The sequence below is a fragment of the Chiloscyllium punctatum genome, chromosome 25 (genome assembly GCF_047496795.1).
Source record: "Chiloscyllium punctatum isolate Juve2018m chromosome 25, sChiPun1.3, whole genome shotgun sequence".
Taxonomy (NCBI): domain Eukaryota; kingdom Metazoa; phylum Chordata; class Chondrichthyes; order Orectolobiformes; family Hemiscylliidae; genus Chiloscyllium; species Chiloscyllium punctatum.
In genome coordinates, this window is record NC_092763.1 from 12461027 (window position 1) to 12487126 (window position 26100).

The 26100-nt window shown below is 44.6% G+C and overlaps 1 protein-coding gene across 1 annotated transcript in view; it reads left to right on the forward strand.

Moving 5' to 3' along the window:
- Positions 1–26100, forward strand: part of tnmd (tenomodulin) — a 205827-nt gene that overhangs the window by 161095 nt on the left and 18632 nt on the right. The window contains exons 5-6 of the mRNA XM_072594683.1: positions 7293–7446; positions 9225–9352. Coding sequence (XP_072450784.1) covers positions 7293–7446; positions 9225–9352 — 282 coding nt within the window. The remainder of the gene's footprint in view (positions 1–7292; positions 7447–9224; positions 9353–26100) is intronic.

A 26100-nucleotide genomic window follows, 5' to 3' on the forward strand; every position in this document is an offset into this window, starting at 1 on the left:
AGCAAAAAATCAGAATGCTGTGTTGCTTCCCTGGTGCCAGGATCAAGGATGTCTCAGAGAGGATGCAGAATATTCTCAGGTGGGAGAGGGGCCAGCAAGAGGTCATTGTCCACTTTGGAACCAATGACATAGGAAGGGAAAAGGTTGAGATTTTGAAGGGAGATTACAGAGAGTTAGGCAGGAATTTAAAAAGGTGGTCCTTGAGAGTAGTCATAACTGAATTACTCCCGGTGCTACGAGATAGAGAGGGCAGGAATAGGAGGATAGAGTAGATGAATGCATGGCTGAGGAGCTGGTGTATGAGAGAAGGATTTACATTTTTGGACCATTGGAATTTCTTTTGGGGTAGAAGTGACCTGTACAAGAAGGATGGATTGCACCTAAATTGGAAGGGGACTAGATTGGCAGGGAGATTTGCTCGAGCTGCTTAGGAGGATTCAAGCTAGTAAGGTGGGGTGGGGGGGGGGGGGGGGGGGACCCAGGGAGATAGTGAGGAAAGAGATCAATCTGAGACTGGTATAGTTGAGAACAGAAGTGAGTCAAACAGTCAGGGCAGGCAGGGATAAGGTAGGACTAATAAATTAAACTGCATTTATTTCAATGTAAGCGGCCTAACAGGGAAGGCAGATGAACTCAGGGCATGGTTAGGAACATGGGACTGGGATATCATAGCAATTACAGAATCATGGCTCAAGGATGAGCAGGACTGGGAGCTTAATGTTCCAGGATATAAATGCTATAGAAAGGGAGGGAAGAGAGGAGGGGGGAGTGGCATTTTTGATAAGGGATAGCATTACAGCTGTGCTGAGGGAGGATATTCCTGGAAATACATCCAGGGAAGTTATTTGGGTGGAACTGAGAAATAAGAAAGGGATGATCACCTTATTGGGATTGTATTATAGACCTCCTAATAATCAGAGGGAAATTGAGAAACAAACTTGTAAGAAGATCTCAGATATCTGTAAGAATAAGAGGGTAGTTATGGTAGGGGATTTTGACTTTCCAAACATAGACTGGGACTGCCATAGTGTTAAGGGTTTAGATGGAGAGGAATTTGTTAAGTGTGTACAAGACAATTTTCTGATTCAGTATGTGGATGTACCTACTAGAGAAGGTGCAAAACTTGACCTACTCTTGGGAAAAAAGAATGGGCAGGTGACTGAGGTGTCAGTGGGGGAGTACTTTGGGGCCAGCAACCATAAATCTATAAGATTTAAAATAGTGATGGAAAAGGATAGCCCAAATCTAAAAGTTGAAGTTCTAAATTGGAGAAAGATCAATTTTGATGGTATTAGGCAAGAACTTTCGAAAGCTGATTGGGGGAAGATTGGAGGTAAAGGGACAGCTGGAAAATGGGAAGCCTTCAGAAATAAGATAACGAGAATCCAGAGAAAGTATATTCCTGTCAGGGTGAAAGGAAAGGCTGGTGGTATAGAGAATGCTGGATGACTAAAGACTAAAGGTTTTGGTTAAGAAAAAGAAGGAAGCATATGTCAGGTATAGACAGGATAGATCAAGTGAATCCTTAGAAGAGTATAATAGGCAGCTTTAGCAAATAGAGTTAAGGAGAATCCAAAGGATTTTTACAAATACATTAAGGACAAAAGGGTAACTAGGGAGAGAATAGGGCCCCTCAAGGATCAGCAAGGCGGCCTTTGTGTGGAGCCACAGAAAATGAGGAGTTACTAAATGAGTAATTTGCATCATTATTTACTGTGGAAAAGGATATGGAAGATATAGAAAGTAGTGAAATAGATGGTGACACCTTGCAAAATGTCCATCTTACAAAGGAGGAAGTGCTGGATGTCGTGGAATGCATAAAGGTGGATAAATCCCCAGGACCTTATCAGGTGTACGTGAGAACTCTGTGGGAAGCTAGAGAAGTGATTTCTGGGTCTCTTGCTGAGATATTTGTATCATCAATAGTCACAGGTGAGGTGCCGGAAGACTGGAGGTTGGCAAATGTGGTGCCACTGTTTAAGAAGGGCAGTAAAGTGGGCGGCACGGTGGCGCAGTGGTTAGCACTGCTGCCTCACAGCGCCAGAGACCCGGGTTCAATTCCGCCTCAGGCGACTGACTGTGTGGAGTTTGCACGTTCTCCCCGTGTCTGCGTGGGTTTCCTCCGGGTGCTCCGGTTTCCTCCCACAGTCCAAAGATGTGCAGGTCAGGTGAATTGGCCATGCTAAATTGCCTGTAGTGTTAGGTAGGGGTAATGCAGGGGTTTGGGTGGGTTGCGCTTCGGCGGGGTGGTGTGGACTTGTTGGGCCGAAAAGCCTGTTTCCACACTGTAAGTAATCTAATCTAATCTAAAGTCAAGCCAGGGAACTGTAGACTGGTGAGCCTGATGTCGGTGGTGGGCAAGTTGTTGGAGGGAATCCTGAGGGACAGGATGTACATGTATTTGGAAATGCAAGGACTGATTAGGGATAGTCAACATGAGTTTGTGCATGGGAAATCATGTCTCACAAACTTGATTGAGTTTTTTTTAAAGAAGTAACAAGGAAGATTGATGAGGGCAGAGCAGTAGATGTGATCTATATAGACTTCAGTAAGGCATTTGACTAGTTCCCCATGGGAGACTGATCAGCAAGGTTAGATCTCATGGAATACAGGGAGAACTAGCCATTTGGATACAGAACAGGCTCAAAGGTAGAAGACAGAGGGTGGTGGTGGAGGGTTGTTTTTCAGACTGGAGGCCTGTGACTAGTGGAGTGCCACAAGGACCGGAGCTGGGCCCTCTACTTTTTGTCATTTACATAAATGATTTGGATGCGAGAATAAGAGGTACAGTTAGTAAGTTTGCAGATGACACCAAAATTGGAGGTGTAGTGGACAGCAAAGAGGGTTACCTCAGATTACAACAGGATCTTGACCAGATGGGCCAATGGGCTGAAATGGCAGATGGTATTTAATTCAGATAAATGTGAGGTGCTACATTTTTGGTAAAGCAAATCTTAACAGGACTCGTACACTTAATGGTAAGGTCCTAGGGAGTGTTGCTGAATAAAGGGACCTTGGAGTTCAGGTTCATAGCTCCTTAAAAGTGGAGTCGCAGGTAGATAGGATAATGAAGAAGGCGTTTGGTATGCTTTCCTTTATTGGTAAAGACTATTGAGTATAGGAGTTGGGAGGTCATGTTGCGGCTATACAGGACATTGGTTAGCCCACTATTGGAATATTGCGTGCAATTCTGGTCTCCTTCCTATCAGAAAAATGTTGTGAAACTTGAAAGGGTTCAGAAAAGATTTACAAGGATGTTGCCATGGTGGGAGGATTTGAGCTATGGGGAGAGGCTGAACAGGCTGGGGCTGTTTTCCCTGAAGTGTTGGAGGCTGAGAGGTGACCTTATAGAGGTTTACAAAATTGAGGGACATGGATAGGATAAATAGACAAAGTCTTTTCCCTGGTGTTGGCAATTCCAGACCTAGGCGGCATAGGTTTAGAGTGAGAGGGGAAAGATATAAAAGAGACCTAAGGGGCAACCTTTTCACTGAGGGTGGTACGTGTATGGAATGAGCTGCCAGAGGAAGTGGTGGAAGCTGGTACAATGGCAACATTTAAGAGGCATTTGGATGGGTATATGAATAGGAAGGATTTGGAGAGATATGGGCCGGGTGCTGGCAGGTGGGACTAGATTGGATTGGGATATCTGGTCGGCATGGACGGGTTGGACCGAAGGGTCTGTTTCCATGCTGTACATCTCTATGACTCTATATCATCACTCCCACATCCTAGCCATGCCACATCTATGCCAACCACATGTCAAATCATATGCTCCATGCCAGCTAATGTCTCTCTGCCCACCCCTATGGCCTCGCCCTTTATCACCCTATTGTCTGTGTTTTGGATACTTCACCCAGTTTATGTTTAAATAACACTTGACCAAAGCTCTCTTGTCAGGAACAAAGGGATACAGAATTCGGTCTGCAATTTAACTCTATTTAATTAACAAAATATTCCTCATTAAAAATGCCATATGAGCATTTCCCAAATTCCAACTATATTTACTCTCCATCTGGATGGATGTCCGAAAAAGAATATTATCTGCAACGATTCACGTGTTTGAGATCAGCCATTGGAATCTCCTTCCTCTCCGGTGCTAGCTGAATTCTACAAAGCTGGGTCTTGCAGGTCAGGGTGGATCTTCCCCTGGGTCTTCTTGGGCTGTTGCACAATCTTCTGCCATGAGTATTACTATGAGTTTCGCTGTGAATCTTTACGAAGTCTTCACTGAGGGGGTAGTTTCCAGGAGTTTGTTCTTATCCCCCATTACACTGGACCTTCCACAATGTTCTTTGGCCTTTGACCAATGGGGTCATGAGCTGGATTCAAATCATCCAATGGGGGCCACACCAACACCCTTCACTGTTGCCATGCCAGGAAGTGTAAAGTGCACATGATCAGACAAGTGGATTGCCAGAAAGCCTGTTCAACACCTCCCCAACATACAACCCTGAGGCTAGTTGCAACCTGTTGTTCTTGGACCTCTGAAATCTCTTTGATCTTGGTTTCCACTGTTCTCTGTAGCTGAAAGCTGCTGGCTACTGTTGAAGTTAGTTTCGCTAATTTTCTGTTAAGTCTGCTTTCTCCAGCTGTAGGCCAATGTATAATGTCCAATTTTTGGTTGTGGTAGCTTGCTGGCACTATGTCCCCCTCAAGCACTCCTACGGCCCTTCTAGATCCCATTCTAACCTATGGATATATCCATCATTCCAGCCCATCAAAGCTCTCTGATGCCACTTTACTGCCTTCTTATAGAAAACCATGCTCCAACTATCATTGTCCTCCATTTTCTATGCCACTATCACTTAGAAGCCCCCTGTGTTCGGTCAATATTTAAAACAGCGTGTCTGTCATTGAGATATACAGCCTACTTACCTGGCCCAGCATTAAAACTCAGATATCACCTTCCTCTTTTGGGTGGTAGGCACAACATCTTTATGGCCTGACTGCATTTGGTTAGGAGGGAAAACCACTCACGGATTTCTTACAAAGTAGCAGAGAGAAACTTCACCTCCTGTTCAATGTTTTGAGATACTTTGCTTCCAGGGTAATTTGGGTTAGACGTTGCACCTCCATGCTAGGACTCGAGCAGAAAAATCGAACATTGACATGTTACTAAGGGATTACTGCACTGGTGGTCATGCTATCATTCAGATGAAACATTAAACCAAGGTGCTTTCTGTTCTTTCCGATGTATGTAAAAGATCGCCCAATGTTATGTTTGAATGAGAGCAAGGGACTAAAACCTAGTGATCTGGTCAAAATTCAGACTCAGTTACCATAACTGAAAGAAGATGATCTAGTTTTTACCTCAGTACTCCTTGTGAAATCGTTCTGTGTGCTCACTGACTGCTCGGTTTTCAACATGACAACTAACTCGAGCTGATAAGCTAAATAGAAAACAGTTTTGTCCAGCCATTTAATCTGGATCTAATATGCATTCACGGAATCTTGTATGTTTAGGGTTTCTTTTTTTTTATGAGCAGTAATCAACACAGTCATCTTCAAATAAATGAATCTCCCTCTCGGTCCTAATGAACAAAAACCGGGGATGGAGTGGGCGGGGTGGGGGGTGGGGGGGATGGGGGTGGGGTTGGGGTGTGGGGGGGTGTGGTGAGCTCTGTGTCCTAGAATTCAATTGATGTTGAATAAAGAAATAAAACTGATGCTTAGTCTCTCAGGACTGAATTAAGAACAAGGACTGGAGATTCAGGCTCATCAGCCTGAAAAGGAACTGAACAGAAGTAGGAATATATTAAATTGAGAAAACACTTGCATACAACATTTATGCAGATAGGCAAGAGGACACAAGTTCAGAATTGTGGAAGGAATGTTTCAAACAGATGCCAAGAAGTAATTCATTAGAGGATAATTAGTTACCTCAACAAATCTCCAGAAAGGACTGTTGAGGCCAGAATACATTTAAGAAACAGCTACATGCTGTAACATGGAGACTGTGGGCTGATATTCAGAAAGGTGCAATAAAATGGCCAAAACAAAGAAAATAAGAGAAGGAGTAGGCCGACTCTGCCATTCTGTATAATTCTGGCTGGTCATCCAACTCAGTACCCTGTTTCTACTTTCTCCCCATACACTTTAATGCATTTAGCACTAAGAACTATATATAACTGCCTCTTGAAAACATTCAATGATTTGCCCTGACTTGCTTTCAGAATTTCACAGGCTCACCACTGTCTGGATGAAGAAATATCCCCTCATCTTTATCCTAAATGGTCTTATTGTCAAAACTAGTCAAATGGTGATTTCATATCATGGACAGTTACTTTCACCTCTGAAATTCAGCTGTTTTGTCCCTAAATGGACAAAGGCTGTAAGGAGGCTTGGAGCCAAGTGATCCTTTTTCCCCTTTATTCATTCATGGGGTGAGGGCATTGCTGGCTAGGCCAACATTTATACCCCATCTCTAGTTGCCCAGAAAGCATTAGTGAACCAGATGTGTTTTTCCGACAATGGACTCATGGGCAGGATTAGACTTGAAATGCCAGGTTTTTTTTATTGAATTCAAACTCCACAATCTGCCATGGCAGGATTTGAACCTGAGTCCCCAGAATATTATCTAGGTCTCTGGATTAACAGTCCCACAACACCACTGGGCCATTGCCTCCCCTTTGATCCTGGTGGAATTCAAACTGATCATCAGTGAACAGGTTGATTATGAGAACGTGCTGTTTAATAGCATTGTCAGTATCACCTTCATTAACTTTGCTGATGAGGCTGTTGGGGTGGTAACTACTAGATCAACAGTCTTTTGCTTTTTTATATCTTGGTGATTTTTCCACATCAGTGAGTAGACAATGTCAGTTACCAAGGGTTTTGCATGATCCCAGTTTGCATGGAGCTCTCTTGCCAGTACAGTCAGAGGTATAACTCACGTCTGCCACACAAACACTGCTATCAACTCTCAGATTGGCACCTGTACTGTAACTGCATCTAAAGGTATGCTCTGCGAAAAGTACATCATAATAGATATGCCATTTTATGTCCTCTTTTGCATTGCCTAATGATGAAAAATAGGTTAGTGCACAAAGTTTCCTAATGAAATTCAGCTAATCAGTACTTGTGAAAAAACCAATTATATTACACCATATGTTCAAACTGAAGTTGAATTTAATTATTCTTGTCATTTGCTCTTATTGTACTGTTAATAAATTCATGGTTTTCTGCAATTCAACTTTAGATGAAACCACCAAATGAAAAAAAAATGAATTCCTGCTTTTGTTTTGCTATTAACAAAAAAAAAGATTAACATACGCCATTTATTTTAACAGCAAGATGAAATTATGCCAGTGAAGTTTGACGAAACTGTTGTTTGGGTGGCAGCTGAACAACCAATTAAGGACCAACGTTTTCTGCTGAATTCAAAAGTCCTGGAAGTGTGTGGAAATCTTCCAATTTATTGGCTTCGTCCATCATATTTGAAAGGTAAAAAAGCAATAGAAGGGAAGCTATCAAAGATTTGGCGTGCAGTTTTATGTTTGCATCAAAGAGCCTATTTTGTAATTAATAAATTGATATGTTAAAGTAAGTTTGTTCGACCATACAATGCTTATGAGACAAAACTGCATCTGCAGACTGATTACATCAATAATTAATTTCCTATCATTACTTCTGTATCATTGCTTCAATATCTTGTACATCTTAAATTGAATGGCTGCCTCTTTCCCTAATGAGTTATGTAATCATGATAATGAGAAAGTAAAGATTATTGACAAAAATAACTCCTGAGCTAGATATAAAACTTTCATTTTACCATCTATATTGCATCTTATATAGTGAATACAGAATATCCATCAGTAAGAAATAAGATAATCAAGGTAGTCAGACAAATAACATTTCTTTAAAAGAGCAAATGTCAAAATATTTCTACTTATTAAATCCGTAAATTAGATTTTGGTTTGTAGCTCACTCACAGTAATCCGTTCTTCTCCCTTTTTATGGCAGGTAAACATGAAGAAAATGGTGGGTAATATTAATGCACAAGCACTCAACATGTTCATCTAGCAATCCTTTTCCCATCATTTTTACACTTGCATTTTTAAATGAGTCACACTTCCACTAAAACACAGGATCAAAGTTTAAATGCTTGTCTTCAAATGATCCCCTATTGTTATTCCTAAATTAAAATGTGTCATTTGTCTCTAACGGCTTAAATTGGGTTTCAAGGAGTCTGCATTGCAAGTAACTATTATTATGGCATGTTAAATGTGTAGGGAAAATATTCAAGAATGTGAATAACTTGGAACGTAAATAGGTTATACTTTACAGTATTCAAGCTATTCTAGTTTACGGAAGGTATTCTATTTGTTGATGATTGGTACTGGCTTTGGTAATGAGTGTTTTTTCAATTGGAGATCTGAAGTGTATCTCTTGATAGGCTCATGGGAGAAGATTCAATGATAACTTTGAAATTGCAGGGCTACAGGGAAAATGATGGGGAAATGAGCCTAATTGGATAGACTTTTCAAAAAGCCATGATGCTATGTATCTCTACAAATGTTCTTCTCAAATCACTGAATGAATATTGACCCAAGAACTACTGATACCTGACACAAAGCATAAGATATTGAAAACCACTAATTATTTTCATAAATCTATAATGGATGTGCCAAAGGCAAGCTTTGAGGCTATATTGATTACAAATTAACAGACATCTGCTCAAAGATTGCTACTGATCTAGACAAAAGTCACTTATGGTTATGCCTTTTTTTGGGGATCAAAAGATGTTGCTGTTTCAATCTTCTGTTCCACCATGCTCAATCCCCCTATTGTCGTAATGTCGCTTTTGTTGACTGGAACTGAGTGTCCTATAACAAAACCCATTTCTCCACAGGATTAAAATAATTTTTTAAAAAGTGAGAAACATCTTTTGAAATGAAAACATGTTAGGTTCTACTTTGACAATTATCATAACGTGTTTGAGTAAAACATAGATATTTGAAAACAAATGCCAAATATACTTTATACAGCAGGGGACTGATGCAAAGTAACGTTTAAGTCAGTACTTTCTAACTTCCACATATAAATGATGCCAGTGTACCAGTAGAGTCAATTTCTATTCAAATACTTGTATAACACCTGAAGGACACGAATATATATCTTGTATTTATCAGAAAATAGCTTTGGGGATCTCATGAATATTTTGCATCGACATCAACGAATGGGCAGAACACTTGCCCTAATTCAGCATTGTATCTTTCTAGACCCAGGATTTTATGATTTTGGAGAACCAGAGAAAGCCGAAGGAGATGAATTCACTACACACTCAGACGCAGAACCCAGCAGAAAACGTCCATCACGTTCTGTGGATGATGATGATCTGAATGACTATGTGAGTGCATTGCAAAACAAAATCTTGTCTGTTCACAAATATTCAGTCATTCTGTGTAAAAAGAAAACTGCCGTTTGTGCTGTGATTCAAACAGTGTAAGACCTTTAATAACACAGATGACCTATATGTAATATAATTGTATTAATCCCATCTGTAAATTGATTTATTTCATTTTTGTAAAAATCAACCTGTTCAGCCTTGTCATGACACATCCCTATGAGCAGGAATAATATTTCTGATTAAAACTTGAGGTTAGATTTTGGAACCAAATTGAAGGTAATTGTTACCTAGTATCCACTCGTTATACATGAATAATAAATTGTTTACTTTGCACAAACTCACAGAACATATAGTTTTACCGAACAGTGCTAACATTTCATTTCAATCTACCTGAGAGCACGCATTTAATGACTTTGTATCATATGGTTTGGAATATCAGCAACTAAATACAGAGGATTCATTGAGTATTGTTATGTGTTACATGAGTTGTATTCAGCTACAATATAAATATTTGCTCATTTCCACATCTGTTTCTCTCTTGGGATGTCTTGCTGAATGTATGTAGCTAATTGACCAGTTACTGTCTGTGCACCTGCAGCTAAATTAGCTGGTAAACACAAGGCAATAATGATGAATTATGTTTGAGATTGCTTTTGTTCAAAATCAATCTGCATTACCAGGAGAAGCAACCACAACCCCACTTTTGTGACGAAGCAAGTGAACTTGAAATCATTGTAAATTACCTCTCCATTGTGCCTGGTCAAGTTATAAAATATCCAGCACAGAATCATTGGCCACAATCATTCACTCCTCAAATGTGGCAGAGGAGGTGTTGGGAAAGGAAAGTCAATGGGTGGGTGCATATCCAGCCCCTTTCCATGACAGAGGATTTCCGTTCTGGTCAGGATTGGCTTTCCCACATGGCCACCATTTGGGGTCCTCAAGTGGTTAATTAATGATGACTTTAAGGGACCTTTTCCCATCTGGGCTGTAGTCATTTCGGCTCCAGGCAGGATGAGAAAGTAGTTGGCCTATTGGACTGGGAAAAAAGTGTGGGAAGGCTGTCCGTTCTGGGAAGAGGAGGCAACTCTCTCAACCTGCACTAACTTCTGCAAGGCTGAGAGATTAGAACTTCTGCAAGGCTGAGAGATTAGACCATCGACAGGGGTTTAATCTCTGACAGAGCACCTTTGTCCTCACTTCCAAGCAGATGGATCCTCCTCGCTGCCTGGCCCCCCCCTCCCCCCCCCCCCCCCCCCCCCCCCCCCCCCCCCCCCCCCCACCCCCCCCGCCAATCCCCCTCCATTTGGGAGTCTAGGTGATGGTGTTCCAGAAGCTGAGGTCTGTTGACCTCCAACTGGCCAGCACTATCAGGTAGTAGAACTTACTGCTCTGGAAGAAAGCCAACCAATCAAATGGCTGATTAATTGTGAATCCTGCAGATTCTCTCCAGGAAAGTCTCCAATTTCCAGCCTTAGTCTGAAAATTAGAAAATCCCAACCACAGTATCTACAGCACAGAAGGTGGCAATCTGGCTCATCATGTGTCTTTGGAAAAGCTGTCCAATTAGACCTCCTCATGTTCGCACATCAAGCTGCAAATTTCTTCAAATCCAGCATGTCTAAAATTCTCTTTTGAACATTACTGTTGAATCTGCTCCCTTCAGCTTCTCAAGAGATATGTTCCATATGGGTCAGGAGGGGCCTGAAAGAATCATAGAATCTCTACAGTGTGGAAGCAGGCTATTTGGCCCATCAATTCCACTTCGACCCTCCAGAGAGCATCCCACCGAGAATCAACCCCAACCGTATCCCTGTAACCCTGCATTTCCCACGGCTAACCCACTGAGCCTGCACATCCGTGGACAGCATCATCAATCCAACTATCTTGCACATCTTTGACTGTGGGAGGAAACCCACACAGACTCCACCCAGATAGTCACCCAAGTATAGAATTGAACCTGGGTCCCTGGCACTGTGAGGCAGCAGTGCTAACCACAGAGTCACCGTGCCACCTATATTAAGTATTAACAAAGAGTTAAAACTTGTTTGATTTCAATAAGTGGTTCCTCTAGCCCACACTGATGATGTTATGAGGACTTGGGAGACACAGACCTAAAATTAATGACATGCAACTACATGCAATTGTAAGTGTCATACAGAGGATTCAGGTCAAGTTGAGTTCAGTGGGAAAAGCATGGTGGCAGCAATATAACCTGGTAAGGTGTGAAGTAGTCTGCTTTGGTAGAAATCAGAATGGCTGAATTCAGAAATGTGGATGTGCAAAGCTACCTGGATGTCTTTGTACACTAATCATTGAAAGCAAACACCACATAGTGCAGCATACAATTAGGAAAGCAAATAGTGTGTCGGCCTTCATTGCAAAAGGTTTTGAGTACAGGAGCAAGGAAATCTTACTGCAGCTGTAAAGAGCCTTTTAAGGCCACACCTGGGGCATTGTGAGCAATCTTGCCCTTCTTATCTAAGAAAAAAATATATTTGCAGTTGCAGGAGTACAGCGAAGGTTTACCAGAATGATTCCTGGGATGGCAGGTTTGTGGTATGAGGAGAGATTGGGTCAGCTGGACCAGCATTTACTGTATTTGAAAAAAATGAGCAAGAATCTCATTGGAGCATATAACTTTCCAGCAGGACTTGTCAGGATGGTTCTCCTGGTAAGTGTATCCAGAACAAGGGATCACTGTCTCAAAATGAGTGGTAGGCCATTTCACGAGGAGATGAGGAGAAATGTCTTAATTGAGAAGTTAGTAAATCTGTGTAATGGTCCATCACAGAAGACTGTGGAAGCTTTCACTGAAAATATTTAAGAAAGAAGTATACACATTTCTACAGACTAAAGGTATTAAAGGGTATGGACCGGAGAGGGAGTGTGGCATTGAGATGGAGGATCAGCAATTATCACGTTGAATAACAGAACAGGCCCGATTGACTGAATAGCCTGCTCCTATTTCCTATGTTTTCTATGGGACCATATTGCATTCAATCACTGAGGGCAAATGACAGAATCCAAATTGCAATCATCAAAATTAACGTTGAAACAAAACTATTTAAGGACAGAGCTACAGCTATATTGAGAACAAAAATCCTCTGACACAAGTTGGAAATGTGGTGCATAGAATTCAACGGAAGAAACCAGCAACAAAATACTAGATACGAGAAAACCTATGCATTCTTCACAACTATGGCAATTGCCTTCTAGCCAACAAAAGACCACTTTTCCAAGTTCAAAGAGAACATGTCCAGGGAAGATAGTGAAACCTCCACTGTAGTGATTGTAATCCAGCTGGATCCCATTGAATATGAGTTCTCTGATTGGGCTGGTTAATCTGGTTCAAACAGGGAACTCTGGCTGACATAAAAGGCTGAATGTCAGGGATATTGAGGAGAGTGCCTGATTCACTGAGAGGCAATGCAATTGTCAAAGGCTTTGCATTTGTAAATAAAAGGTGGTTGATGGTGGGATGCTGGCATCTGAAGAGCTATTTCATCCATGTTATCTGGGACAATCAAAGACTTGGGTTTGGGATAGTAATGGGGAAGTGAGTGCTCAGTGTAAGGATATAAATAAATGCATAACAGTAAACGTTATCAAACAAAACCTTAGGAAAGATGCTGTAAATGGGTCTGAGATGTTAAATAATTCATTGACTACAATAAATGCCACCCAATGCGGTGATGTCATAAGGACTTGGTTGAAGAGAAGATTAGGATCTTGTGAAAGGTAGACCTAAGGCTAGATTCTCTGAATGGTCTTTGTAGATATTTTCAAATCAACCTGTTCAGGGATGTTATTACAGATCTTGGACCTGAGCCTCCTGGCTTACCAATAAAGTCACTATCACTGTGTCACAACAGTCCTCATGAATAATCTTTGCAATAATGTGTAGCCTGTTCTTACAACCTGCAGTAAACTACTTCTGTTTATTTTATAAAGACTCATTAGGCCAAAAGGTGCCTACCCTCACATATGCTATATCATGTAAGTCCCAAAAGGATGCATATGTGTAGAAGGTATAGTTGGCAGCACAAACAACATTCTGAATCGTAATATTTTTGTTTATCTTCCGAATGAGAAAGCATCATAACCAAACCCAGCTGAAAAAAAAAGGCACAGGCCTTCCATAGTTATACATTATAATTTGGTTCAGAATTTTAAAATAAATCAGATTTTTGCAACTAGCACTTTTAAAATAGCCACAACTAAGACTTGTCAGAGTTCATGCTGCACTAATCAACTCAAGGAAATATCTCAATACCACACTACTGTGCTGGTCTGGAAGAATTGAAGGAAAATTAGATCTCTTAATCAGTTGATAATTAGAGGCTTTGTTGACAATAGCCTGGAGCAAATGAATGAAAGTGTGACCTATCGCAAGTAAAATCACAATTATATAATGGCAAGTCCCGTGGATGCTTTTGCCCATCATCTTCTCTTTAATGTATTGTGAAGAATTCAAAATATATATTTCATTAATAAGACAATTTATTAACTCAAAAATCAAATCTGCTACAAAACTCTGATAAAACAGTGGGTGAGGAGATTGAAATTTCTTGTGCAAAATAGATAATCATTCGTTAATCTTCTATTTTAAAACTTCAAATAAAAACAAAAAGTCTACAGATGGCAGGTATGTCATCATCAGTTTTGCATTACCATTGCAGTCAGAATTCACTTCCACTGGGCCTTTCCTATGGCTAAAGACCAACTGGAGCGTTGTTCACTGTTTGTGGAGGAGGTGGTGTGGGAATAGACTTTCTATGCCTGACTGTTGGAGGCATTAAATTGTTAGGGTACCACAGATATATAAAATATGCAATGATAGAGTCTTATGACATAGTGGTAACGTCCCTGTCTCTGGAGCAGAAGATCTGGATTCAAATCCCATCTGAACAGGTTGCTTGAAATATTTATATATCAGGCAGTGGGGAGCCCATTTTCCCATTTGGAACTTCCCCAGTTGGCCATTCAATATTTTGGCAGGAAATCAGACAGGCTCCCAGTTTAAGTTCTCAATGCATTGTGTAATCCGATCATTCCGTTTGACTGGTCTGTGATAAATGTTTTGCTCTTGTAACCTCATAGGACTGCAGATAGTAAGTCTCACAGGCACCTTGATTCAATATCACCCCCACTTTGAGTTACGTTAGCCTGGCCATAAATGTAATTGAATTAAAAAGCAGACGAAACACACTTATTCAGCAAGTAACTGAAACCACTATCTTCAAAGACTTAGTTATATCCCAAGTTCTGCCATGCATTCTAAAGGATCATAGATTGTTCATTTAAGTCTTTCTGAACTACTTGCACACTACTGCTTATTTAGCCACTTTTTAGTTCTCTCCTGTTACTGTTTCCTGCTACAAATAACAACCCATAAATAAACCTATTTGAAGATTTGAGCTTAGTACAGAAGTATCTGCTATAACTGATATGAAGCATCTTCTGAAGTGAGGCGAGACAAAGTGGGTCTCAACCCAATTATAATGAAAGGGCTCAGCATTTGCTTACGGCAGGTTATCCCAGCTTATTTCATGGGCTAGATCATGCCTCAATTGAAGTGCAGGTTTTGGCTCGACTGCAGAACGCAGGAGATGAGGGAGGTATCTGGAGGGAATCACAACAGGAGCTCAAATTTGCTAAACATTTCAATCAGCTTTGCTAAGATTTTCTATAAATTATTGCTCTGACTCGGTCTCTGTAAAATACCAAGGTCACATTTCGCTTCCTTCGATTTCAGTTTTCAAGGGAGAATTGATTCTTCATTTCTGACTTTCAGGGAGAAGGTATCCAATTTAACTGTGAATCTCAGATTTCAACAGTAGCTATTGGTTAAGTGCACTGAGAAAGATAGCACAAAATGATTCATGCAAGGAGTGTCCTGAATCCCACCCACAGGAGGAGACCAATGATCCCTTTCAGCCCCTGCTCTATTCCATTAGACCAAGCTGATGTGTTCTTCACATACACCTTGGTTTGTTTCCCTTGATACTACTATGCAACAAAATTGTATCGATCTTAATCTGGACAGTCTCAAATGTCACATCATCCTCAGCCCTTATGAGTTAAAGGGCAGAATTTTCGCAGTCTCTGAATGATATGGATAGTCCAATTTAGTTGGAAAAACGTAGCAAGATTGAAAAAAGGAGGTTCTTGATATTAAAAAGTCCAATTTTCCAGTCAAAACTTTAAAGGCGAGGTGGGAATCTCGTGAATAAGCAGCGAGGAGACCATTTGCGTACATTAATGTGTCGTTATTACCTATTCTTGTCCCATTTATATGCAATTGTTATTCTCCCCCGCAACAGAGAAAAACCAACAATTCACTACATGACAGACTGAGGAGCTACCTGGCTTCAACTGGCCAAATGCTTCTCCAGGATTCCATCTTGGCTAGTGCTCTTCAGCACCTCCATAGCCATCAGGTGCCTGCACACCCCTCCACAGACATGGGCATCAGACACCCATTAACCTCACCAATCATTGTGGCACATCTCCATTTCACTTAGATAAAGTCCACCACTTCAGTACTACACTTTGGAGCTCACTGGCTCCTTTCATTGTAATGCTGCCAGCAGGTAGCTTTGCGTAGTGATTTGGCACTCACTTTTCGCATCAGAACAGGATGCAACTCAAGGCTCTTAGCTTGTTTTCTGAGTGCTCACTCACTTTGTACCTACCTGGATGCTCACTGCATCTTGCCTTATCATCACATTCATGCTGTCACATGACACTGCTGTATCAATGTCATGCCTGCCGAATGTACCAGGCATTTTTGTAGCAAACAAAATGAATGTGCTTCAACTGAATGGCCACATCTCAAGATGATAAGCTTCCTGAAGATGAGGTTCCAATGCTCGGAACAGTCTGAGGGAAGTTTATAGTATGCACCAGCCAGAATATGCCACATAATCTTAACATACTGTGCTGTGCATGACTGAAGAAGGCAGAGAGAGCAGATGGTGGGAGCTAGAGAGCTGGGAAAGGAGCAGCAGCCTTCCAGGAAGGAAGTTGAGGACATTGAGAAGGAAGAACATCACTTTCAATATGATGAAGTGATGCAGTGTTGGGTGCAAAAATTTAAGCTTAACTTCTATTGAACAGTAGTAAAAGCGAAGTAAAGACAAACAAAAACGGGAAAGCAGACAGGATTTGACCCATCCGCTGCCAGGAGATGTGAATTGGATGAGGTCATCATTCAATTTGCTTTTGCTCAAAAGACCATTAGTCCTATTTATTCCCACGTTCCTGTTTTTGTTTGTCTTTACTTCGCTTTTACTGCTGTTCAATAGAAGTTAGCATTGCTCGCCATTTAAAGGGTTTCTAACACATGATAGTGCTCCATTGGACAATATGCTATGCTGAGCTGGATGTTCGGGGAAGAATAGAATTCTCTTACTCAGGGTTCAAACATGATATAGCACAAAGGGTAGGTAGTCTCTGTAGCTTCACACCACAGCTCCTGTTGGAGGTACAACACCTCATCTTCCGCCTGGGCAGCCTACAGCCTGGACGACTTAACACTGAGTTCTCCAATTTCAAATAACCTCCCTCCCCATCCCCTGAGTCCCTTTCTAGCCCCTCCCCCTCCCTTCCACACCTCCCTGCCACCAACTGGATTCATTCCTTCCATTGACCAACCAGGTCATTCCCTCTATCTGTCTTTACCTATCCCCACTTCACCACCCGGACCAGCATTGCTGGGCTTTACATATGACATGCACAGCAGTGAGCTGTTCCACCACTGGTGTGGTGTGGACATGATGTGAGCAGGGGAGAATTGCAAGAAGTAACTGACTGAGAGAAACCTCCATGAAACTCTCTGAATTCGACACTTCAGTGATTTCTGGAAACCTTGACAACATATCGTGCTGTTTTTTAAAATTCATTCACAAGGTGAGGGCATTGTTGGCTAGGCTAGCATTTATGCCCATTCCTAATTGCCCAGTGGGCAGTTGAGGGCCAATCACATTGCACTGGGTCTGGAGTTACATGTAGCCTAGACCAGGTAAGGATGGCAGTTTCCTTTCCTAAAGGATATCAGTAAAACAGATGGATTGTTCCCGATAATCAACAATGGATCCACATTTATCATTAGACTCTACATTCCAGATTTTTACAGAATTCAAATTCCACCATCTATGTGGTGGGATCGAACCCAGGTCCCCAGAAAATTACCCGGGTCTCCAGATTAGCAGCCCAGGATAGTCTGCATGGCCTTGGCTCTGCCTAATCACTCACCTTTTCCCCACCTGCACCTGTGCCAGCCACTACCATCTCAGCCGATCCCTCCCTTAATGGTGCAGAGAGGCTGGCACAGGTCAGGTGCCAATATCCAGGCAAGTGGGGCATGTTCACCTGCTGCACTGAGATGTTGTTGCCAGGTATCACAGCTGGGGATCCAGAAGAGCAGTTTGCAGGCTGGAGTAACCAGATACCTGCTCGGACTTACACTTTGGAAATTCTCAGAACCTAGTTTCTGTCTGGCACATGGAAGAATCAGAGAGTAGGTTTTAACGAAGTGAGATTTGGTAGTAATAAGGATAACAATGTCTCTAACAACAACAATCACTGTTCATTGGCCTCTCTCCACTCTCTGGGTGAGAATCTCATGATGGTATCTGGAAATCTGCTGGACAATGCTCTTAGCATTGAGAAAGATCTCAGCTAACGTCTCACCCATTTGTCCCGGACTTCTTGCCATAATCCACATCATTCAGGGCCAGGGAGATTCTGCCAATAGTTTGGCTTTAACTGCACGGTCAACATTTTAAAGTCATTTTTAAGCACCTCATTTAGATCATCCCTCAGTGTTTCATATTATTAGAAATAAAAGCCAGGCTGACGGTTAGACTACTTTTGAAATACTGTGAGCAATTCTGGTCTCCCTTCTCTCAGAAGGATGTTGTGAAACTTGAAAAGGTTCAGAAAAGATTTACAAGGATGTTGCCAGGGTTGGAGGATTTGAGCTATAGGGAGAGGCTGAATGGACTGGGGCTGTTTTCCCAGGAGCGTCAGAGGCTGAGGGGTGACCTTACAGAGGTTTATAAAATCATGAGGGGCAGAGATCGGGTAAATAGACAAAGCCTTTTCCGTGGGGTGGGGGAGTCCAGAACTAGAGGGCATTGGTTGAGGGTGAAAGGGGAAAGATTTAAAAAGGACGTAAGGGGTAACTTTTTCACACAGAGAGTGGCACATGTATGGAATGAACTGCCAGAGGAAGTAATGGAGGCTGGTACTATTACAACATTTAAAAGGCATCTGGATAGGTATCCAAATAAGAAGGGTTTAGAGGGACATTGGCAAATAGGACTAGATTAGTTTAGGATAGCTGGTTGGCATGGACGAGTTGGACTGAAGGGTCTGTTTCCATGCTATACATCTCTATAACTCTGTGGTGCCTCTATAACCTTGTTCTGAGAATCTCAACCTGTTATGTATGTTGGTAGAGCCAGAGTCACATAGTGCAGCAAATGCCCTTTGGCCCATTGAGTCAGCACTTAAAATAAGTATTGATGTAGGCATGCTATCCCAACGCCCTGCATTAGTTGTGTGGTGTTACCCCTTTAAGAGAGTGGATCAGGTGATTTGGCGCAGGAACTAGGGGAGGCAGTCCAATACTGACTGTGGAGCTGAGAGGATGCACAATAAACTATTCCCTATTCTAGTTTACCCTCCATCTGCTTCACATTCTATTTATGATTCTAGTGAATGACAAACATGATACAACTAAAATACCAGTTCTACAGTGTGGAAACGGGCCATTTGCCCAGTAAGTCCTCTACCCTAGTACTCTACATTTACTCCTGACTAACACACTAACACACTCCTACACATCCATGAATACTATGGGCAACTTAACATAGCCAATTCAACTAACCAGCACATCTTTGGATTGTGGGAAGAAACCAGAGTACCCAGAGGAAACCCATGCAGACACAGGGAGAATGTCCCATCTCCACACAAGCTGTCGCCCGAGGCTAAAATTGAACTCAGGTCCCTGGCACAGTGAGGCAGCAGTGTGAAATACTGAGCAACTGTGCCACATGGGTTTCCTCCAGGCACTCCGGTTTACTCCCACAATTCAAAGATGTTGTAGGTTAGGTGAATTGAAAAATGTAGTGCTGGAAAAACACAGCAGGCCAGGCAGCGTCCGAGGAGCAGGAGAATCGACGTTTCGGGCATAAGCCCTTCTTCAGGAATGAGGCTGGTGTGCCAGGCGGGCTGAGATAAAAGGTAGGGGGGAGGGAATTTGGGGGAGGGGCGCTGGGAATACGATAGATGGAAGGAGGTGAGGGTGAGGGTGATAGGCCGGATAGGGGCTGGGGGCGGAGAGGTCGGGAAGAAGATTGCGGTCAAGAGGGCGGTGCTGAATCCAGGGGTTGGGACTGAGATAAGGTGGGGGGAGGGGAAATGAGGAAGCTGGAGAAATCTACAGTCAGCCCGTGTGGTTGGAGGGTTCCTAGGCGGAAGATGAGGCAGTCTTCCTCCAGGCGTCGTGTGGTCAGGGTCTGGCGATGGAGGAGGCCAAGGACCTGCATGTCCTTGGCGGAGTGGGAGAGGGAGTTAAAGTGTTCAGCCACGGGGCGGTTGGGTTGGTTGGTGCGGGTGTCCCAGAGGTGTTCCCTGAAACGTTCCGCAAGTAGGCGGCCTGTCTCCCCAATGTAGAGGAGACCACATCGGGTGCAGTGGATGATGTGTGTGGAGGTGCAGGTGAATTCGCGACAGATATAGAAGGATCCATTGGGGCCTTGGAGGGAGGTGAGGGGGGAGGTGTGGGAGCAAGTTTTGCATTCCTTGCGGTTGGAGGGGAAGATGCCGGGAGTGGAGGTTGGGTTGGTGGGGGGTGTGGACCTGATGAGGGAGTCGCGGAGGGAGTGGTCTCTCCGGAAAGCTGATAGGGGTGGGGAGGGAAATATATCCCTGGTGGTGGGGTCTGTTTGGAGGTGGCGGAAATGACGACGGATGATATGATGTATATGGAGGTTGGTGGGGTGGTAGGTGAGGACCAGTGGGGTTCTGTCCTGGTGGCGATTGGAGGGGCGGGATTCAATGGCAGAGGTGCGGGAAGTGGAGGAGATGTGGTGGAGAGCATCGTCGACCACGTCGGAGGGTAAATTGCTGTCTTTGAAGAAGGAGGCCATTTGGGTTGTTTGGTATTGGAATTGGTCCTCCTGGGAGCAGATGCGGCGGAGGCGAAGGAATTGGGGATATGGGATGGCGTTTTTACAGGGGGCAGGGTGGGAGGAGGTGTAATCTAGATAGCTGTGGGAGTCGGTCGGTTTGTAGTAAATGTCTGTGTTGAGTTGGTCGCCCGAGATAGAAATGGAGAGGTCTAGGAAGGGGAGGGAGGAGTCTGAGACGGTCTAGGTAAATTTGAGGTCGGAGTGGAAGATGTTAGTAAAGTGGATGAACTGTTCAACCTCCTCGTGGGAGCACTAGGTAGCGCCAATACAATCATCGATGTAGCGGAGGAAAAGGTGGGGGGAGGTGCCAGTGTAGCTGCGGAAGATGGGCTGTTCCACATATCCGGCGAAGGGGCAGGCATAGCTGGAGGCCATGCGGGTGCCCATGGCCACTCCTTTGGTTTGGAGGAAGTGGGAGGATTGGAAGGAGAAGTTGTTAAGAGTGAGGACCAGTTCAGTCAGTCGAAGGAGGGCGTCAGTGGAAGAGTACTGGTTGGGTTGGCGGGAAAGGAAGAAGTGGAGGGCTTTGAGTCCTTCGCGATGGGGGTGGAGGTGTATAGGGACTGGATGTCCATCGTGAAGATAAGGCATTGGGGGCCGGGGAAGCGAAAATCATGGAGGAGGTAGAGGGCGTGGGTGGTGTCCCAAACGTAGGTGGGGAGTTCTTGGAATAAGGGGGACAGGACCATGTCGAGGTATGCAGAGATGAGTTCGGTGGGGCAGGAGCAGGCTGAGACAATGGGTCGGCTGGGGCAGTCGGGTTTGTGGATTTTGGGCAGGAGGTAGAAACAGGCGGTACAGGGTTGAGGGACTATGAGGTTGGAGGTGGTAGATGGGAGATCCCCTGAGGTGATGAGGTTATGGATGGTCTGGGAGATGATGGTTTGGTGGTGGGAGGTGGGGTCATGGTCAAGGGGGCAGTGGGAGGAGGTGTCTGCGAGCTAGCGTCTAGCTTCAGTGGTTTAAAGAACGGTGCGCCAAACTACCAACGCACCTCCCTTGTCTGCCGGTTTGATGGTGAGGTTGGGGTTGGAACGGAGGGAGTGGAGGGCTGCGTGTTGTGAGAGTGAGAGGTTGGAGTGGGTGAGAGGGGTGGACAGGTTAAGGTGGTCAATGTCACGGCAGCAGTTGGATATGAAGAGTTCGAGGGTGGGTAAGAGACCAGCACGGGGTGTCCAGGTGGATAGGGTGTGTTGGAGCAGGAGAAGGGGTCATCAGAGGGTGGGTGAGAGTCCTGGTTGAAGACATAGGCGCGGAGGCGAAGGCAGCAGAAGAAATGCTCAATGTCTAGCCGCGTGTCGAACTCATTGATCCGGGAGTGTGGGGAGATGAAGGTGAGGCCTCTGCTGAGGACTGATCGTTCACCCTCAGAGAGGCGGACGTCTGGAGGGATGGTGAAAATACGGCAGGGCTGGAAGCTAGGACCTAGTGTGGGACTGGAGCTGGGAGTGGGAGCGGAGTTAGTCATGGGGCGGAGTTAGTCATGGGGGCAGAGTTGGTTGTGGGGGCGGAGTTGGTCGTGGGGGCAGAGATCAACGTGGGAGTGGCGTAGCATGCAGTGTGCTCCTTGAGCAGGTGAGTGACGTCACTGAGGGCGGAAGTGGCTGTGGCGATGGCAGCTCCAGGGGCGGAAGTGGTGCGCCGGGCAGAAACAGTACTGATCCCGATAGTCGTGGATCCCATGGCGGCCGCTTATCTGTCGGCAATGGTCTTCCTGGCGATCGTGGAGGCAGTTGTCTGGGCGGCGATCGCGGAGACTGCATGGTCGGTGGTGGCTGTTGTCTGTGCAGCGGTGGGGGTGGAGGTGACGTCACCGTTCGCCGCGGCGGTGATGGCTGCAGTGGCCGCATGGGCAATGGCGCCCGAGTGGTTTCAGAGGTCGCGAGAAGGTTCAGGAATGGTCGAGGAATCCGAAGTGTGAGAGCGAGTACACAAAAGTGTTTTGTACTTACTTTCTTTGATGTTCGATATGGCTAGGAAAAAACATTTGTTCAGTGTATGAAATTCTTCTGAGGATGAAGAACAGCAAAGATCTTTTGTAGGTCTGGGAGAGTGTTGTCCTGAGTTGGGGCAGGGCTGACTGCAGGGAGTGTAGGTAGCGGCGCATAGTTAGGTGAATTGGTCATGCTAAATGGCCCATAGTGTCCATGGATGTGTAGGTTAGGTGCACTAGTCAGTGGTAAATGTAAAGTAATAGGGTAGAAGAATAGGTTTGGGAGGGTTACTCTTCGGAGGGTTGGTGGGGACTTGTTGGGGCAAATGGCCTGTTTTTTCTTTCTTTTTCTGTTACTCACTGTGTGGTCCAGACAGCACAGAGGTCAGTCCTCTCCCTAAAACAAATGAGAGTCCTTCACCACTGATCCAGCTCCCTCAGAGGCAGCTCTCAGAGTGAACAGAACCCCTCACTCACCTGTTTATTTTTTTTGTCTGACCCACCTTTTTTTTATCTCTTTTTTTTCCCCACACTATCTCCGAACAGCGGTAGTGCTTATTTTTCCCCAACACCTATGTTGTGTGTGCAGGTGTAGGGCACAGTGGAAAACAACAAATCTGTAAATCTTTATTTATATTTCACCACCAGGAAGAAAAGAAACACCCGAGTGGCCAGTGACAAGCAGTGCCCTTCACAAAAGGCAATGCTGTGTGATTAAAAAAGTGAAAGGGAGGGCAGGGATTAAATCAAAATGGAGTTGGAGGGAGAAATAATACATTCCACTTCCTCCAGTGCCCATTCTCCCCGAACAGCACAAGGAGGTTGGTGGACACCGCGTGCTCCTTCTCCAGAGACACCCAGGCTCTAACATAACCATGGAAGAGGGGCAGGCAGTCGGCCCTAACGACCCCACTGCCTGGACCTATTTATGGCCAGTTTGGCCAGGCCCAGGAGCAGACCTGCAATATGCAGTTGTAGGGGACTGCTGCGTGCAGCACCCTCCACCCCGCACGCAGAGAGCCCTCCACTGGGATCCTCACCACCTGGTGGCAAATGGATATGCCAAGGCATGGCCAGGCGGTGGATAAGAGAGAAGAGGTGAATGGGGTGCAGCAGCAGTCTATACAGGGCCCACCGTGATACGTCCCTAAAGGGGCGAAATTAAAACTCCCGAGATAACTCAGGTTGCAGAGCACAGGCTCCTGCAGGAAGTACAGGACCTTGGGGCCAATGTGAAATTCCATCCGGGCAGGGGTAAGCGCGGATGGGATTCCACCGCACACCTGAGCATCCTCCAACTGGTGCACGATGTCGGGTCCGAGCACCGCCGTTTTAAGGCATCAAATGGCGGTGGCCACGAACCGGACATCTACCACTGCCCTGCTCGCTATATCCTGCAGTAACGTCCAGCCCCGACCCCTGCTACTCAACACGTCCCTAACCCTAGTCACCATGGCCCTCCTCTCCGAACCTGCGAGTACGGAAGTGCGAATTCCTGAGCAATGGCTCCCTAACATTTTGCCAACAATCTCTGAGGGTGGACTTGAACCCAGGTCCCTACCACTATGAGGCAGCAGTACAAACTACCCTCCCCCCTCCGCATCGGCTGCCCAAAGGTCAGAAAGCATGGGGCTGAAGTGCAACCAAAAACAGAGGAGAAGGTTTTTAAGAAAATCAAAAAGGGAGTGCAAACGCCCACACCCAATATATACATGGTCCATGGACTCCACAGTGCCACAGAACAAGCAGTTGGGCTGGGAGTCCGTGAACCACCGCAATCGCACGTGGGTTTCCTCCAGGTGCTCCAGTTTCCTCCCAGAATCCAAAGATGTGCAGGTTAGGTGAAATGGCCATGTTAAATTGCCCATAGCATCCAGGGACGTGTAGGTGCATTTGTCAGGGTAAATGTAGAGCAATAGGGTAGGGGAATGGGTTTGGGAGGGTTACTCTTCGGAGGGTCGGTGTGGACTTGTTGAGCCAAATGGCCTGTTTTTTTTTTTCTTTTTTTTTTCCTTCTTTTTTTTTTCTCTTTTTTTTTGTGGCCAGTCACAACTCCAGGGTGTTGGTGGACACCGCGTGCTCCCATTCCTGTTTTTATTTTTTTTTCTTTTAACCCCCACACTACCGCCTAAGTGCAGTAGTGCTTATTTTTTTTTTCCCCAGCACCCATGGTGTGTGTGTGCAGGTGTGAGACACAGTGAAAGACACAAAGTGTACGAATCTTTATTCAATTTCCACCACCAGGAAGATAGGAAAAACACCCAAGTGGCCAGTGACAAGCACTGCCCTTCAAACCACAGGGCAATGCTGAGTGAGCAAAACAGTGGAGGGGAGGGTAGGGACTAAATCAAAATAGAGTTGGACGGGGAAATAATACACTCCACTCCCTGCGGCGCCCACCTCTCCCTGAACGACTCCAGGGTGTCGGTGGACATCGCGTGCTCCTTCTCCAAGGACACCCGGGCTCTAACGTAACCCCGGAAGAGGGGCAGGCAGTCGGCCCTAACGACCCCCTCCACGGCCCACTGCCTGGACCTGTTGATGGCCAGTTTGGCCAGGCCCAGGAGCAGACCCACGGACCTGCCCTCCCTCCTCCGTACCGGGTGCCCAAAGATCAGGAGCGTGGGACTGAAGTGCAGCCAGAAACAGAGGAGAAGGTTTTTGAGGAAATCAAAAAGGGAGTGCAAACGCCCACACCCAATATATACATGGTCCACGGACTCCACAGCGCCACAGAACAAGCAGTTGGACTGGGAGTCCATGAACCACCGCAATCGCATGTGGGTTTCCTCCAGGTGCTCCAGTTTCCCCCCAGAATCCAAAGATGTGCAGGTTAGGTGAAATGGCCATACTAAATTGCCCATAGCATCCAGGGATGTGTAGGTGCATTTGTCAGGGTAAATGTAGAGTAATAGGGTAGGGGAATGGGTTTGGGAGGGTTACTCTTCGGAGGGTCGGTGTGGACTTGTTGAGCCAAATGGCCTGTTTCCACACTGTAGGGATTCTATGATTGGGTGAGTCTTGGATCCTCTAATTAAGGCTGTATAATTGACCCAAGTGTGCCTGGGCTGGAATTCTTGTTCACAGTTCCTCAATCTTTTACATCGGTACCCTGCTAGGACTGAAAACGAATCAATAATTCTTAGCCTCAGGTTTTTATCCCTACTCCAGTTAAATCCTGCTGTATTGCTACCCAGGCCCCTACATGAGAGACTAACCACAGTTTGACTGAAGACAACTGACGCCTTTGGAACCGTGAGCAAAAATAAATGCCTGTCTTGACAGGAAGAAGAGAAATTATGGACTTGGATTTATATATTGATGATCCATCTAAATAGAGTTAAATTAAATAAGCTTCTATTTTGAGCATTTTTCATAGTTCCATCATATTTTGTTGCAATAGCAAAAAAAACTTTAAAAGCACAGAGAGGTAAATACTAGTTACTTCTGTCAGTTTTCTGAGCTGACCTGAAATTTGCAATTTACAACCAATTTATCAGTACTGCTCTATATAGAAACAATTATCCCCCTATTTATCTTTAGGTATGTCCTTTAATTGACTTCAATGAACAAAATTTAGATCTTAGAACCTTAAAAAGGCACAATTCCAC